Raw genomic sequence first — 16,816 nt, 5'->3', positions numbered from 1 at the left:
AGGAAACAGAATCCAACAACAGCTGGAGGACACTGATTGAACATCCTTGTCCTAACTAATTCAAGGTAATTCCTAATTGACGTCAAATTACCCTAAGATTAACCCTGGGAAGTGTAGGTGAGATTTAGTAGTGCAGATAAATGAGGTGAGCTAAATTGCTGCCTTTTGAGGTATCAGTAATAAATGTATGTACATTGTAAACACACCAAAGACCAAAGGTTGGGTTCAGATGCTTAACCCCTTCACTGCTGGCTAATCTAATCATGTTTCATAAGCCCGATAACACTGTGAAGCAGGAAGGACTGCAGATGCTGAGTTTGCCCTGCTTGATGTGGGAGTGGGGTGGGAAGCAGTGGGATGATCACTTAACCCTTTCTCCGCCAGAAGGACTTGCAATGAAATGGATTGTGAGTTCCTCCGGCAAGGAGGTGGTTGAGTGCTGAAACTGTATTTGACATCTTGAGTCTGTCTAACAATCCTTTTTAATTCCCCACCCTGCCTTGCCTCCTGATTCCCCCATGTAGGGTTATTTTATTGACCCTTGGAATGTCTTTGACTTTCTCATCGTAATTGGCAGCGTAGTTGACGTCATTCTCAGCGAGACCAATGTAAGTATACCCGGGCAGGTCTGCACCTATCTCTCCCCTATCCCCTGCACACCCCTTCTCTCTCCCTTTCTCCCTGCTGGTGTGGGTGCTTCTCTCTGCCCTGCTCCTAGTGATGTTACTATTGATCTTGCAGCATCCTTCTCCCCAGTGAGATGGGAGAGAGAGAAGGGAAGAGCCCCGGTGCACCCCATGCCAGCCAGAGGAGGGGGGGCAGAAGGGGCTTTTCCCTCTCTCATCTCTCCCCAACCCTGCAGCATATGTTGCGTTTTGGAGTGTCAATGTACAGTTTAACAGGGTACACCCAGCGGCCGAACACAAGAGGACACATACATGGCTCATAACCTTTCCTTTTTAGTTTTATTTCTTTATTCTTAATTTTTCTTTCCTTTCTTTCCCTTGTTCACACTTTTTATTTTTCTTTCCTTTGATTTTCTCTTTCTCTCTCTCTTTCTCTTTCTCCCTCCAATCCTCCCGGGCACCCATGCAGCACTATTTCTGTGATGCATGGAACACTTTTGATGCACTGATAGTAGTGGGTAGCATTGTTGATATAGCAATCACCGAACTAAACGTAAGTAACCATCGTCTGTCCGTGACTGTGGCTGCATCTCCCTTCCCCTGTTTGTCTTTCCTCCTCTCGTTTTTAATTTAGTTCTCTCTTTTTATGTTTTCTTTTCCTTTTTTCTTTTCTTTTTTTACTTTATTCTTTTTCTATTATTCTTTGAAAGAGTTAGGATTCTGTTGCATACACTTCTCCTGGCATGATATAAACTGTATAGCAGGACTGGTCTTACCACAGAGCCACTTTGTCTCACACTCACAGAAGGATTGAGTCACGGCAGTGCTATAAGGCCAAGCACTTATTTAATGATCATTGTAAATCTGAGAGTTCTTTATGGGATAGCATTCTAAAAGTGGAACCATCACCAAGAATTCCAATTGGTTTATGTTTAGAACTTTGTCCTAGACTTGTTCTTTATACGAAACCCAAAGTTCTAAACATGCAACCGACAATCATTGCTTTCCATGGCTGCCCCATGAACTGTCCCAGATTTTCTCTTTATAAATCTCCCTCTTTGAGTTTGATAGGCCATTTTATTAAAAAAAAAAAAAAAAAGTGAAAACAACAACTGAATAACACTAAATAAAATTTTGTTTGCTGCTCATATTAATTCCATTGACATAGTCATGATAGTAAATTTAACAAACAGTAATAAAGTAATGAGTAATATATTAGTACAAAGTATTCCTGAAAATCCTGTGACTTTATTCCTCATGTGAATTGCGCTATAATCTTTGCTTTTATCTTTCTGTGGCATGTGTGTAAAATTTTGCAAAATGTTTTTATGTATTTTACCATGTTAATGCCATATTTAATTATTACCAAGAAAAACATGTTCTTTATGAGTTGCCTAAATATCACCAATTGAATTGCCAAGTCACAAAGCAAGTTGAGCAAGTTTTGGCTTTCAGAAATTGTGAAGTTTCCAATGCGTTTTACGTGCAGAAAGCTTAGGTACTGAGTGACTGTGATGTGCTATGCAGCTGAGCTGACCATTTCCCAGTTTCCGAATAATTTACATTATTTTGACTTACCAAACCATTTTTATTTCTATTATCTCCTGAGAACAAACAGGATGAACACAAACATTTTAACTCATCAGTAATATGCTACAAGAAAACAACACAATAGAAAGAAAATATATATAAAACTGTAAAACAAATATTTTAATGAAAATTGGTCAAACATTAAAACTAAATGGAGAGCAATGAAAAAAACACAGAAAATGCAATTTGCAAGGAAAATAAGATTTATGATAGTCTATTAAAAAGTGTGCAGTAAACTTCAGAAAGGCCGAGCTATCATGTCTTCTAGTCAATCTCTAGATGTAATGACGAAGCAGAAAACCAATTAAAACTATTAAGGAGCTTGGAGAGCAGATAAGCCCAATTTAGAGTTGATCGATATTAAAGACAGCATTTATTATAAAATTCCCAAAAGAAGCGTGACTCTTACCACTAGTATAAACTAGTATAAACAGAAGCAGGCTATGGCCCTGTACTCCTCTTGTATGAACGAGAAGTTGCTCTACTAAATGTTTTGCGGGTATACTGCCAAAATGTAAACATTTTGTTAAAAATCAGCTGAGCTATTCACAGTTTATTGAATAACCCTGACAAGAGACTGGCAAATATAGCATACGGGTTTTTATTTTTATTTTTTGGGGTTTTTTTTTAAAACATTGATTTGGGGTTTTTTTTTTTTGTTTTTTTTCTTTTTCCCACAGGATGGCAACATCTCAGTCTGCAAGCTGCCAAAGAATTGTATTGAGTTGCATGTGCTGGTTTAATTTATTGTCACTGGTTTGGGTGTAGCCCTCAACATTATGGATACCATGTTATTTTCTTGTTTTTGGTATTGTCACTTTATGAACTGGTTTTATTTTTGAATGAAAACATAATTTTGACAAAGGCAGATCATTTGATATACCTGATAACTCATCTCATTTACTGTAGCTTAAAAACCATGACTGTGTATCATATTGTTGTGAAACTCAATTATACCCTCATTCACATCAAAAGAAACAAAGGAGAGACAGTACGATACAAAAAGGAATTTGGGTCCCAAAGGGATATTTGTGAAAGTGAGGATTCAAAGTGAATTTCAAACTGAGAGGGACAGCATAGTCACCAAAATAACTTTTAGTTTAATGAGGCAGTTTTGGTGCATGGATCGTGCCTCTGCAGTCTCACTGCTCAATTCTCTGCCATTTAGGAGTTAAATCAATTTGGTTATGCAGCCCTAGTCACACCTCCCTGCATGTAACTTACACAGCCTTCCTAAACACTTCCTGTAAAGAGTAATCTAATATTTACACCTCCTTTATTGCAAATTCTGTTTAATTTAGACATAAATTATGTCCTGCTCTGTTAATAGCTTGCTAGAAGCTGTAGGAGCCTCCTGTGTGTGATTAAGGTTCAATTTACAGAGCAGAAGATAAACATTCTAAAGTCAGTTACATCTGATTTGAAAATGAAGCCATTTTGTTTTCATGCAGGCCGTGTCAGTCACAGACAAGGGAGGCATGGCTAGGGCTGCATAAACACTAGTAAAAGTGATTTAACTCCCAAATAGTAGAGAATGGTGCAGTGAGACTACAAGGGCACGATATATACACAAAAACTGTTTCATGAAGCTAAAGTAGTTTTGGTGACTAAAGTGTCCCTTTAATGCCAAAATAGCCACTCTGGAAAAATGATCTAAATCAATGACTCTGAAAATCTTGTGCAATTCACTTTGAATTCTCAGTTTAGTAACTAAGCCTGGTAGCCTGTTATACCTCACTTGCCTACAACTGGATTGTGAAATATGCCCCCTAACCTCCCAATGTGGCTCCAAATATATTGACTGCATGTTTGCAGCCAAGAAGGGCAGTTATATACAGCCCACAGAAGTACTATGCAAGGCACTGTATTGAAAGAATGCCTGGTTTTAACCAAGTAACTGTATATACTGTTTATGGACATTTTAATACTTGATGAGTGACATCATATACACTCTAAAGCATTTCACCCCCAAGTATTTCTTGAAACTGAAATTTAAAAAGGCACGTTGATAATATCCAGAAAAGATAATACAATGCTTTAATGTGTAGTTGATTAATTAATTTGTGGCTGACATGACTCTATATTGCATACTAGCAAATAGTCCCAAATTCAGTGGCAAATTCCTGATCTGTGCCCCCCGTACCACAGTCCATGTTTCTGGGTCTGCCATCTCGATAAAATTCAGTAAGCGATTCCTGGTCATTTCTGCCCTTATTGGCCACCTTACGCAGCCTTTTAAACTGGCACATATGCACACTGGGACGAGGCTGTGTGTATAACAGCACTTGTGCCACTTACACTCCCCCACACCAGCCTGTCACCATACTATCCAAGACTTGGCCGTGTTGCAATGCTTAGTTTAAATAAAAATCTAGCCAGTATGATTACTGTTTATTAAGCAACAGAATATATTGCATAGAAGCCTATAATAATATATATTTTTAATGTTGCCCTATTCATAGTATTCTCATATTTAGTCCTTGTCTAAAAGTGGACAGATAATTGCATTTTAGGTTTGGGTGCAGTTAAAATTCACTTCCCTGAAACAAATATAATTTGCTGTTTCAGTATCTAGCCCATTCATTCAAGAGATTCTGGGGCAATCACAGCAAGTTTCCCAGTGTGCTTGCCTTCTTAACTTATCAGGTGGAGATGCGTAAAAATTCAGAACTCGATTTACCTTGGCTCCCCAACAGCTCAATAAAGGCAAATTTAATAACTAGAACATTATCTGGAAATCAGTTGTAAGAGATATTTTACCACCGAACTGCCCTTTGTCCCTTACAGTAAAACCTTTTCTGCTATAATTCTCTCGTGACATCCCAGATTCACCTTCTGTGACTAGTGCCACTATGGCTCCCACCATCTCCTGCTATACAGTCTTGGCCCTGCTCTATCTATCTGTACCCTGGCATGATGTAACCATTTTTCTACAGAACTGCCATGTTCTCTTTTCTTCTAATCCCTCATCTTTCAAGTATTTTAACATTAGGCAGTTCACCTCTGGATTTTACGTTTACAGAGCCTTTCATTCCATTAAACTTTTGTGTAACGAGTGAAGGTTTTTTGTTTTTTAATAAAAGAAAAACATTGTTGGCTACTCTGTAATTTTTAGGAGAATCATTCTTAGAATAATCCTATGTTAATGCTTGGAAACCTAGACAGATAAAGTTCTGGGGAGCTGCTTTTCTTTATCATTGATTAATGATTCAAATAAAGTAGAATTAAACCCTTTCCGATTGGAGGGAAGGTGGGGAGATGCAATGCAGAGCTTCCCCACCCTTTCCCCCACAGCTACTTAATTAATTATTAATATTTTAATAGTTAATGTAATTGTAGTTACTTAAGAATTTAAATGTTGTTTCAGGCACACTTTATAAAAACAATTAATTAGACAAGGATGGAGTGAGTGATTTACAGTTGTACTCAAAATTATTCAACTCCCATTGAAAATCTGGTTCATTGTCAAACTTTGCAGACTTTCAGCTGTTTGCAATGAACAAATTAAACAAAAGCAATTGAAATAGCTTAACACAAAGAATGCTTTAAGTGGTTTCCCCTAATTCAACTGAAAATGCAACTTATAATAACTTCTCTAGTCTCAAAATGATTCAACCCCCTGAATAGAATCCCTCACAACAGCACAAATATGCAAAACAAGTGTTGTCTCAATAACAGCGGATGCAACTAATCAATGGCTGCATTAGTTGCATCAGGTATACTTTAGCTGGAACACTTGAAACACCTGAACAGGCTAGGAGTTTGTTGAGTGTTTTGTTTGACTATATGTTAGAAATATCAGAATTTTTCCATGCCAGAGCTCTAAAATGTACACCACTACTGACCCAGAAGTACAAGAAAAGTTGGCTCCAATATGCTTTAAATCATATAAATAAGCCACAGATGGTTTAGGATTCTGTTATGTGGAGCAATGAGACAAAACTGGAACTTTTCAGCCCAATGGATTAGAAGTATGTCTTGAGGAAGAAGAATATGCTGAAAAGAGCACTCTGCCTACAGTTAAGCATGGTTGTGGCTCGGTGATGTTCTGGGCTGCTTTGCATCCTCTGTCACTGGAAACCTGCAGCATTTGGAGGCAAGATAGATTCATTGAAGTATCAGGAAATCCTAGGAGAAAACGTCATGCTGTCTATGAGTACGCTGAAGCTTGGGCCTTCCAACAAGAAAATGATCCTAAGCATAACTCAAATTCCACCAAGACTTGGTTGCAGAAGAAGTCCTGGAAAATTCTCCAGTGGCCATCACAGTCACCTGACTTGAACCACATAGAAAATCTCTGGTGGAATTTGAAGAAAGCAGTTGCAGTACACAAACCGAAGAATATTACTGAACTGGAGGTTATTGCCCATGAGCAACAGGCTGAGATTCCTCAGGAACACTGTAAGACGCTGGTGTCTGGCTATGCATCCCGTTTGCAGCAGGTCATAACAGCTAAAGTGTGCTTTACTAAGTACTAAATATGCTTGCCATGAAGGGGTTGAATAATTTTGATACTGGAGAAGTCATTATAAGTTGCATTTTCAGTTTAAATTTGGGGAAAACACTTGAAGCATTCGTTGTGTTACCGTATATACTTGAGTATAAGCCGAGTTTTTCAGCCCATTTTTTGGGCTGAAAACCCCCAACTCGGCTTATACTCGAGTCAAGGTCTGTATTATGGCAATTTGCATTGCCATAATACAGACTGGGGGGAGAGGGGGGCTGGCAGAGCTGTAACTTACCTGTTCTGCAGCTCCTGTCAGCTCTCTCCTCCTCTGCGCCGTCCGGTCAGCACCTCGGTCAGCTCCCAGTGTAAATCTCGCGAGAGCCGCGGCTCTCGCGAGACTTACAGTGTAAGCTGACAGAAGAGCAGAACGGACGGCGCAGAGGAGGAGAGAGCTGACAGGAGCTGCAGAACAGGTAAGTTACAGCTCTGCCAGCCCCCCTCTCCCCCCCACTGAACTGCCACTGGACCACCAGGGAAGGAGAGCCCCCCTCCCTGCCATATATCAAGCAGGGAGGGGGGACGAAAAAAAATATATAAATAAAATAAGAAATAATAATAAAATAAAAATTAATAATAACAAAAAAAAGGGGTATAAGGACCACTATGGGAGGGGGGGTATAAGGACCGCTATGGGAGGGAGGGGGGTATAAGGACCGCTATGGGAGGGAGGGGGGGGTATAAGGACCACCATGGGAGGGAGGGGGGGATAAGGACCACTATGGGAGGGAGGGGGGGGATAAGGACCACTATGGGAGGGAGGGGGGGATAAGGACCACTATGGGAGGGAGGGGGGTATAAGGACCACTATGGGAGGGAGGGGGGGATAAGGACCACTATGGGAGGGAGGGGGGGATAAGGACCACTATGGGAGGGAGGGGGGTATAAGGACCACTATGGGAGGGAGGGGGGGGGGATAAGGACCACTATGGGAGGGAGGGGGGGATAAGGACCACTATTGGAGGGAGGGGGGTATAAGGACCACTATGGGAGGGAGGGGGGGTATAAGGACCACTATGGGAGGGGGTGGGATAAGGACCACTATGGGAGGGATGGGGGGGGATAAGGAACACTATGGGAGGGAGAAAGGGGATAAGGACCACTATGAGAGGGAGGGGGTGGGATAAGGACCACTAGGGGAAGGGAGGGTAAGGACCACTAGGGGAGGGGTGAGTCAGGACCACTGGGGGGGGGGTGAAGGAACACGGGGGTGGGGAGGTAAGGACCACTGAGGGAGGAGGAGGGGAAGTCAGGACATATGGGGGGGGAGGGGCGGCAAAATGTTTTTTGCCTACGGCGGCAAATATCCTTGCACCGGCCCTGCACACACTGCATTCACACACTGCATTCATACACACACACACTGCATTCATGCACACACACACTGCACTCACACACACTGCACTCATACACACACGCTGCACTCATACACACACACATACGCACACACTGCATTCATTATACACACACTGTAAATAAATATTCAATTAATATATTTTTTTTAGGATCTAATTTTATTTAGAAATTTACCAGTAGCTGCTGCATTTCCCACCCTAGTCTTATACTCGAGTCAATAAGTTTTCCCAGTTTTTTGGGATAAAATTAGGGGCCTCGGCTTATATTCGGGTCGGCTTATACTCGAGTATATACGGTATTTAGATTGCTTTTATATATTTGTTCATTGCAAACAGCTAAAAGTATGTACATTTTGACAAAAAAATGATTTTCAGTGGAGGTGAATACTTTTGATTCCAGCTGTATAATTAGATATACACTGCTCGAAAAAAATAAAGGGAACACTTAAACAACACAATGTAACTCCAAGTCAATCACACTTCTGTGAAATCAAACTGTCCACATAGGAAGCAACACTGAGTGACAATCAATTTCACATGCTGTTGTGCAAATGGGATAGACAACAGGTGGAAATTATAGGCAGTTAGCAAGACACCCCAAATAAAGGAGTGGTTCTGCAGGTGGTGACCACAGACCACTTCTCAGTTCCTATGCTTCCTGGCTGATGTTTTGGTCACTTTTGAATGCTGGTGGTGCTTTCACTCTAGTGGTAGCATGAGACGGGGTCTACAACCCACACAAGTGGCTCAGGTAGTGCAGCTCCTCCAGGATGGCACATCAATGCGAGCTGTGGCAAGAAGGTTTGCTGTGTCTGTCAGTGTAGTGTCCAAAGCATGGAGGCGCTACCAGGAGACAGGCCAGTACATCAGGAGATGTGTAGGAGGGCAACAACCCAGCAGCAGGACCACTACCTCCGCCTTTGTGCGAGGAGGAACAGGAGGAGCACTGCCAGAGCCCTGCAAAATGACCTCCAGCAGGCCGCAAATGTGCATGTGTCTGCTCAAACGGTCAGAAACAGACTCCATGAGGGTGGTATGAGGGCCCGACATCCACAGGTGGGGGTTGTGCTTACAGCCCAACACCGTGCAGGACGTTTGGCATTTGCCAGAGAACACCAAGATTGGCAAATTTGCCACTGGTGCCCTGTGCTCTTCACAGATTTTAGCAGGTTCACACTGAGCACATGTGACAGACGTAACAAAGTCTGAAGACGCCATGGAGAACGTTCTGCTGCCTGCAACATCCTCCAGCATGACCGGTTTGGCAGTGGGTCAGTAATGGTGTGGGGTGGCATTTCTTTGGGGGGCTGCACAGCCCTCCATGTGCTCGCCAGAGGTAGCCTGACTTCCATTAGGTACCGAGATGATGCTGGTGCGGTTGGCCCTTGGTTCCTCCTAATGCAAGACAATGCTAAACCTCATGTGGCTGGAGTGTATCAGCAGTTCCTGCAAGACGAAGGCATTGATGCTATGGACTGGCCCGCCCGTTCCCCAGACCTGAATCCAATTGAGCACATCTGGGACATCATGTCTCGCTCCATCCACCAACGTCACGTTGCACCACAGACTGTCCAGGAGTTGGCAGATGCTTTAGTCCAGGTCTGGGAGGAGATCCCTCAGGAGACCCTCCGCCACCTCATCAGGAGCATGCACAGGCGTTGTAGGGAGGTCATACAGGCACGTGGAGGCCACACACACTACGAGCCTCATTTTGACTTGTTTTAAGGACATTACATCAAAGTTGGATCAGCCTGTAGTGTGTTTTTCCACTTTAATTTTGAGTGTGACTCCAAATCCAGACCTCCATGGGTTGAAAAATTAGATTTCTATTTTTTTTATTTTTGTGTGACTTTGGTGTGATCCAAGAATAAAGTATTTCAGAAGAATATTTAATTCATTCAGATCTAGGATTTGTTATTTTTGTGTTCCCTTTATTTTTTTGAGCAGTGTACTTGTAATTGGAAACAGTTAAAATTCTGTAACTTGGGTTAGGGTAACAAATGTCACTAATTTCATTAAAGGAGCCAATAAAGTAATATCTCTTCCTAAAAGAGGAGATATCACTTTTCCATATTCTGTATTTTTCCAGTTCTCTACTTGTAATATGTATATAGATTAAATTAACTGATATATGTGTGCTGTAAATGTATTGTACATCTTATCTGTTATGGTGATAGGGCAGGACAGCATTTGGCACTCCCGATGGACTACACCTTCCATAATGCTCTTAATTCTGGCAAAGCATCAGGGGAGATGTAGTCCACAACATCTGGAGTGCCAAAAATTGCCTATCCCTGATAAAGTATTTGCATAAGTAACCCTTCACATTAAGTTGTCCCTCCCCTTTTGTGGAAGATATGGAGCAATTTTATTAATGACTGAATTTAGTTTTTAGTCAGGTTATATATAGCATATATGAAGAAAAAGGAGAAGGGCTCAATCCAAGAAAGCCAAATTGTATTCTAGTTGAGGTCTTGAGGAGCCTTTGGTAGACAATTACATAACGTTGTCCTGATGATAGCTTAGCACATTTTGGATAAAACAAATATACAATCATGGGAAAAAGAAAGTACACCCTCTTTGAATTCTATGGTTTTACATATCAGGACTCTCCCGGGTGGGATTATGGAGACCGGGACCCCTGTGTGCCTGATGATGATCGGAGTCAACCTCGTGGAAATGAGCAATCAGGGCCTGGTGCCCCCTGGTGTTGAGCACCAGGGTTTGTGCGGCCTAATACCAGGGCTCTGATGCAGTTTCTGCGGATCCCAGGAACTAGTAGAGTAATATGCAGACCTCCCAGGATCTGGATAGGGAGGCTCTGCAGCAGGTATGTAACCAGTACTAGAAACAAGGCAAGACTAGAACAGGCACCAAACAAGAACACAATAAAAGACTAGTAGAACCCAGAACCAGAAAAGGATAGAAAGCAGAGTCCAGAACATGTACACAAGACATGAGGGAAACATGAACAGGACAGGACTGTACATGAACTGGGAAGACAAAATAAAACAAGACAAAATATATAAGGCAAAACAAGAGGGGACAAAACTAAGTACTATATATGTAAAACATTGGAGATATAGATGTACATAAATGGCCAAGATGTATGCAGCCCACCACTGCGCCATAGTACTCCAATTAACGGTGGGTCTTAGACTTCCTAGATATGCATGACGTAATAAAGAATAATAAAACACACACAGCACTTACCTGCAAGAAAGGGGCAGAGGACTTGGAGCAACTGCCTGCAGGAACCAACTGAAAAAAAAGGATTAATGGGAAAGGAACAGTGTGGCAACAAAAAACAAACATTTAAAGGAATCCAAGAGACTGGGAATTCCAAGAACGGAATACAGGAATTAACCCAGAAAACCCAGCATAAAGAAAACCAGACATGGAATAGAGAACCAGAAAAACCAAGAAAAACTAAACAAGAATTGTAAAAAGAGTACTGGATACCAGAAGCCATAGACAGAAATTATCTGCAGCAGGAACAAGACGTGACAAGGACATAATAACAATAATCTGTTCCTTAGCAGGTCTTACAATTAAGTAAATGCAACCTCAGATGAACATTTAGCTTGTAATTCCACCTTTACCAGCAATAACTTGAAATAATTGTTTTCTGTATGACTTTATCAGTGTCTCACATTGTTGTGAAGAAACTTTGGCCCACTTTTCTTTACAACATTTTCTCAGTTCACTGAGGTTTGCTGTCATTTTTTTATACACAGCTCTCTAACGGTCCCGCCACTGCATTTCAATCAGGTTGAGGTCTGGACTTTGACTTGATCATTGTAACACTTTGATTCTTTCAGCCATTGTGTTATGGATTTGCTTGTGTGCTTGGGATCATTGTCCTGTTGCATGACCCAATATCGGCCAAGCTTTAGTTGTTTCGGACAGATGGCCTCACATTTTACTCTAGAATACCTTGGAATACAGAGGAGTTCATGGTCGACCCAATTACTGCAAGGTCTTGTGGCTGCACAAACAAGCCCAAAACATCACTCCTTCACCACCATGCTTGACAGCTGGTATGAGGTGTTTGTGCTGATATGCTTTGTAGTATTTTTTGCCAAACGTAGTGCTGTGCATTATGGCTAAATATCGCCACTTTGGTCTTGTCTGTCTAACAAACATTGTTCTAGAAGTCTTTCCGTTTGTTCAGATGCAACTTTTAAACCTAAGCCATGCTGCCATATTGTTTTAGAGAGATCCTTCCAAACAATCCATACTTCTAATTATACTGTCATGAACTTTAACATTTAACATATTTAACATGTTAACTGAGGCCTGTAGAGTCTGAGATGTAACTCTTGGCTTTTTGCAATTTTTCGAGCACTGCACGGTCTAACTTTGGGGTGAATTTGCTGAGTCGTCCACTCCTGGGAAGATTGGCAACTGTCTTGTACAGCCAGTACCCTTCTTCGTCCGAGAAGGAGTTCCAGAGTGGCATTAGAAGGTATTGGCTTTTGGAGCCAATCAGGGGTAGAGCAACTGATCTGGGAGGATGTGCCCACAGAGATGGACCGATAGACAATCTGCCTGGCCAGCAAGGCCTGCGCATTGGCAAATGGCGGAGAGCAGTCAAGATGCCAAATCTCAGAGTTCCAGTCGCGACTACAAGAAGGTATGTCCCAATACAATGGCCCTGTTTCAGGAGAGCGCAAACTGTACTGTAAGGATGGGATCTGACGGGAACTCTGGATGATGTTCTTGAGAAGGTTCTGGTTCTCCAGAGAGAATCCCTGTCAACCATTGTGCATCGATTTTGGGATCAAGCTGATATGCGAATGCCTTTCCAAGGTGAGCAGCCTCTGGCTGAATTGGTGTTCAAATTAAAGGAGCTGGACCAGAAATAATTGTGACTGGACAATGCTTACCAGGCCATACTGAGGCATGCTGTCCAGCAGTATCCATGACTTGTAGATGATGACCCTCCTTGACTTAATATGGTTGGCCTTTGTGGATTATATTAAATTCAGAAGTCCTGAGGAGTTTCGACTCTGGGACATCTGGGAAACTAGGGAAACTACTAGATCTTTCAGAAGCAACGAAGCTGGAACCAGATCTGATCCATCTGGCAACCATGGAGTGGGAGCTTGAACAGGATTACGGGCGACTGTTCGACTCTGTTTAGAAGCGGGCCCCAGAGACTGGGTATTTCATAGACTTCACACCCAAGGCTGTTGGCCAGGTAAGTCTGGAGGGACCTGTGTCCTCCACACGTAAATAACAGTGATGGTGAGCATCTTGCCAGGATCCCCAACCCCTGGCATGGGGACCTTGACCTCAGCAGCAGATTGCAACCCAGGGAGAAGAGGTAGCCGGTCTGCCTTCCCAGTGTTAAAGTGCAACCCAGGGAGAAGAGGCAGTCGGCTTTCCTTTCCAGCAGCAGATCACAAACAATTGAGCGGATGTTGTTTGCCTCTCTTCCCAGCAGCAGGTCACAACCAAAGGAGAGAAGGTAGAGTTAACCAGCCTCCATCCCCAGCAGAAGATTGTGCTCCATGGTGCAGAGTTGGTTAGCCTCTCTCCCCAGCGGCAGATAACAATCAAGGGAGAGGGGGTAGTTGGCCTCACTCCCTAGAAATAAATCACAACCAAGGTAGAGGAGGTAGTTGCCCCCCCTCCCCAGCGACAGATTGCAATCTAGTAAAAGGAGGTAGAGGTAGCCTTTTCTCCCTCCTCAGCGGCAGATTGAATAGCAGAGATTGACAGCCATAACAACATCATTTCAATGAAGTTGTTATGGTGCCAGAGTGTTCCACTCAGCATCAAAATAATACTGTTGTAATTTGGGATACACCAAGAATGTCATATGTATAAAGTATTTTCATTTTTCATACTCCACTAGTGCTAAAAAAGTAGGCTGCTAAAAAAAAGTAGCCTTGCCTGTTTCAAGAGACAGAAGAAGAGGTTATATTACAACTGTTTGACAGTAAAGGATTATATTTGTTTAAATTGTTTTTTATATCCAGAAGAAAGTTACGGAAGACCATCTCAATGCTTTAAACAGGAATGAATGTGTGAAGAGGTAGAGGTTCTGACCAATGCAAAGCTATCTATAGCCAAAAAAATACACATGGTGTGAGGGAGTAGGAAAGGTTGAAGAACAAAGTTTCTTCTAGTTAATAGTGTTACTTAGGGATAGCTGGTAGTTGGCCACACATAAGGCAGTTTTGAGATGGGCTTCACTTTTTAGTTAATTTTAATCAATTTGGAGGTAATTTTCAGAGGAGTTTACCACCAATTAGGGCAATACTCAAAGTTGTGTTGATAAGCAGACATGTGCTGTTGCTGGGAACTTTAGCTTTGCAATCAGTTTACACTTACATAAACAATATATTTTTTTGAATATGTGTTTTACCTATTTTGTAAAGCTTTCCATTATATCCAAAGTCCCTAAACTATTTTAGAGAAAAAAAAATAGTTTATTTCTAAGGTTCAATAATATATAAGCTTGCTGTCACACATTTTAGCCAACGGGAGTTGTACAATCCACTGTTAGATCTTGGATATCTTAGATCACCTTACATTATCAGGAATAAAAAAGAGAAGTAGATGGCGCTTACACAGTAAAATCAAAACACAGTACTGGAGTGGAAAAAGGTGTTCCCCAACACCCTAAAATCAAAGTATTAAAATAGAGTATTTAAAAGCAACAAGTGCCAAATACACACACCACTCCCTGTGTATAAAATAAGAAATAATGATACTTATATATATACAGGTACATATGGGAGATGTTCCATGTAGTAAAATCCTATAAAGACAAAAGATACATAGTATAGACTGTATATACAAAAGAAATATATGAAAGTGATAGAATACACTCACGAATTCCAGAGCCGTGCCAGGCTCTGTATATAGTGCCCAAGGGTGCCTTAAAAGGCTTTATGGAGAATCTTGGATGATGTCCCCCAGAAGCAGGAAAAAGCAGCAAGTGATGATAAAAAAATATGACATTTATTGTAAATAAATGTTTAAAAGTAACTGTGCAGGTCCCATATGGTGACACACAAAATCACAGTCATGCAGACGCGTTTCAACTCAGTCCGAGTTTTCATCAGTGCATAAAACATCCAGCTGCTGTTCCGTTTTAAATTCTCCGCTTTTCTGATTGCCGGTCACGTGGGCGGAAGTTCGGGTGGCCGGCGTCTGACGTCACTTCCGGTATTTTGGCGCTCGTTTTCCGGCTTAATTCTGTTCAATGCATTTGCCCAATTGAAGCTGGAAACTCCATTTACAATGTGGAGTTTCCAGCTTCAATTGGGCAAATGCATTGAACAGAATTAAGCCGGAAAACAAGCGCCAAAATACCGGAAGTGACGTCAGACGCCGGCCACCCGAACTTCCGCCCACGTGACCGGCAATCAGAAAAGCGGAGAATTTAAAACGGAACAGCAGCTGGATGTTTTATGCACTGATGAAAACTCGGACTGAGTTGAAACGCGTCTGCATGACTGTGATTTTGTGTGTCACCATATGGGACCTGCACAGTTACTTTTAAACTTTTATTTACAATAAATGTAATATTTTTTTATCATCACTTGCTGCTTTTTCCTGCTTCTGGGGGACATCATCCAAGATTCTCCATATAGCCTTTTAAGGCACCCTTGGGCACTATATACAGAGCCTGGCACGGCTCTGGAATTCGTGAGTGTATTCTATCACTTTCATATATTTCTTTTGTATATACAGTCTATACTATGTATCTTTTGTCTTTATAGGATTTTACTACATGGAACATCTCCCATATGTACCTGTATATATATAAGTATCATTATTTCTTATTTTATACACAGGGAGTGGTGTGTGTATTTGGCACTTGTTGCTTTTAAATACTCTATTTTATTATCAGGAATAAGTCTCTACTAATGACACTGCGTCAGGAGTCACAAAGATTGTAGCAGCATACGCCTTTTTCAAGCCTAAATCTTTGTTAGTCTACATTGTCTTCAAACAGTGTCAGTCAACCAGAGTACTGCAAATGCTATAAATACTTGCAGACAAAATGGTTTCATTCACCACTATTGTAATTGTAGCAAACTGATAAGAGAATTGCATATTTTGGCCAGAACAGATGAGCTCGAAAACTTTTCAATCAGTTTGGAAGAAAGTTTGTAATTGCCTTATTTTTTACAATTCTCAATTACAGAGAAACTATAAGCAACACTCTAAGCCAGGGATAGGCAACCTGTTGCACACCACATCTTGTGGACTACATCTCCCAATGCTCTCATAGCTGTAATGCTGGCAAAGAATCAAGGAAGATGTAGTCCACAACATCTGGAGTGCTGAAGGTAGTCAACCCCTGCTCTAAGCTTACCGTCTTTAAATACTGTCCTCTAGTTTTATGTGGTTTAGAAGTGGTTTGACATAAACCAGGACTCTCCCTGGCACCCAGAATCCACACCTTTGTCAACCGCATCGATATGTTCAGTTACAGTTCTTCATTATCGTTACAAACTTAGTTCAAATTTGACCGCATTGATAATGAAGAAGGTTTGACCCTTTAACTGAATAATTACAAATGATTTTCTTCTTACAATAAACAAGTTACTATATTCAGGTATAGATATTATTTACAAGAACAGTTAATCCCCAGTGTTGCCTTAGTACCTGTCCACTGATTAGATATTTAAACCATAAATTGAAGCTATGATCAACTAGGCCGATATTAAAATCCATAAGCAGGACACTTGTCCAGGAGAGCCACTTGTCTATTTAGT

General features: G+C 41.5%; 1 protein-coding gene across 7 annotated transcripts in view; it reads left to right on the top strand.

Annotated features, from left to right (window-relative positions):
* Window positions 1-16,816, top strand: part of CACNA1C (calcium voltage-gated channel subunit alpha1 C) — a 590,913-nt gene that overhangs the window by 519,788 nt on the left and 54,309 nt on the right. For 4 of the 7 annotated variants that reach the window (XM_063447661.1, XM_063447666.1, XM_063447664.1 and 1 more), the window contains one exon: window positions 525-608. In XM_063447661.1, the coding sequence (XP_063303731.1) occupies window positions 525-608 (84 nt within the window). Of the gene's footprint in view, window positions 1-524; window positions 609-1,095; window positions 1,180-16,816 lie in introns of all 7 variants that reach the window. The other 3 variants (XM_063447667.1, XM_063447665.1, XM_063447663.1) reach the window with 1 other exon arrangement.

Source organism: Pelobates fuscus, chromosome 3 (assembly GCF_036172605.1).
Source record: "Pelobates fuscus isolate aPelFus1 chromosome 3, aPelFus1.pri, whole genome shotgun sequence".
Taxonomy (NCBI): Eukaryota; Metazoa; Chordata; class Amphibia; order Anura; family Pelobatidae; genus Pelobates; species Pelobates fuscus.
Note: the sequence above shows the minus strand (reverse complement) of the source record. Positions and strands in the feature narration are given on the sequence as shown.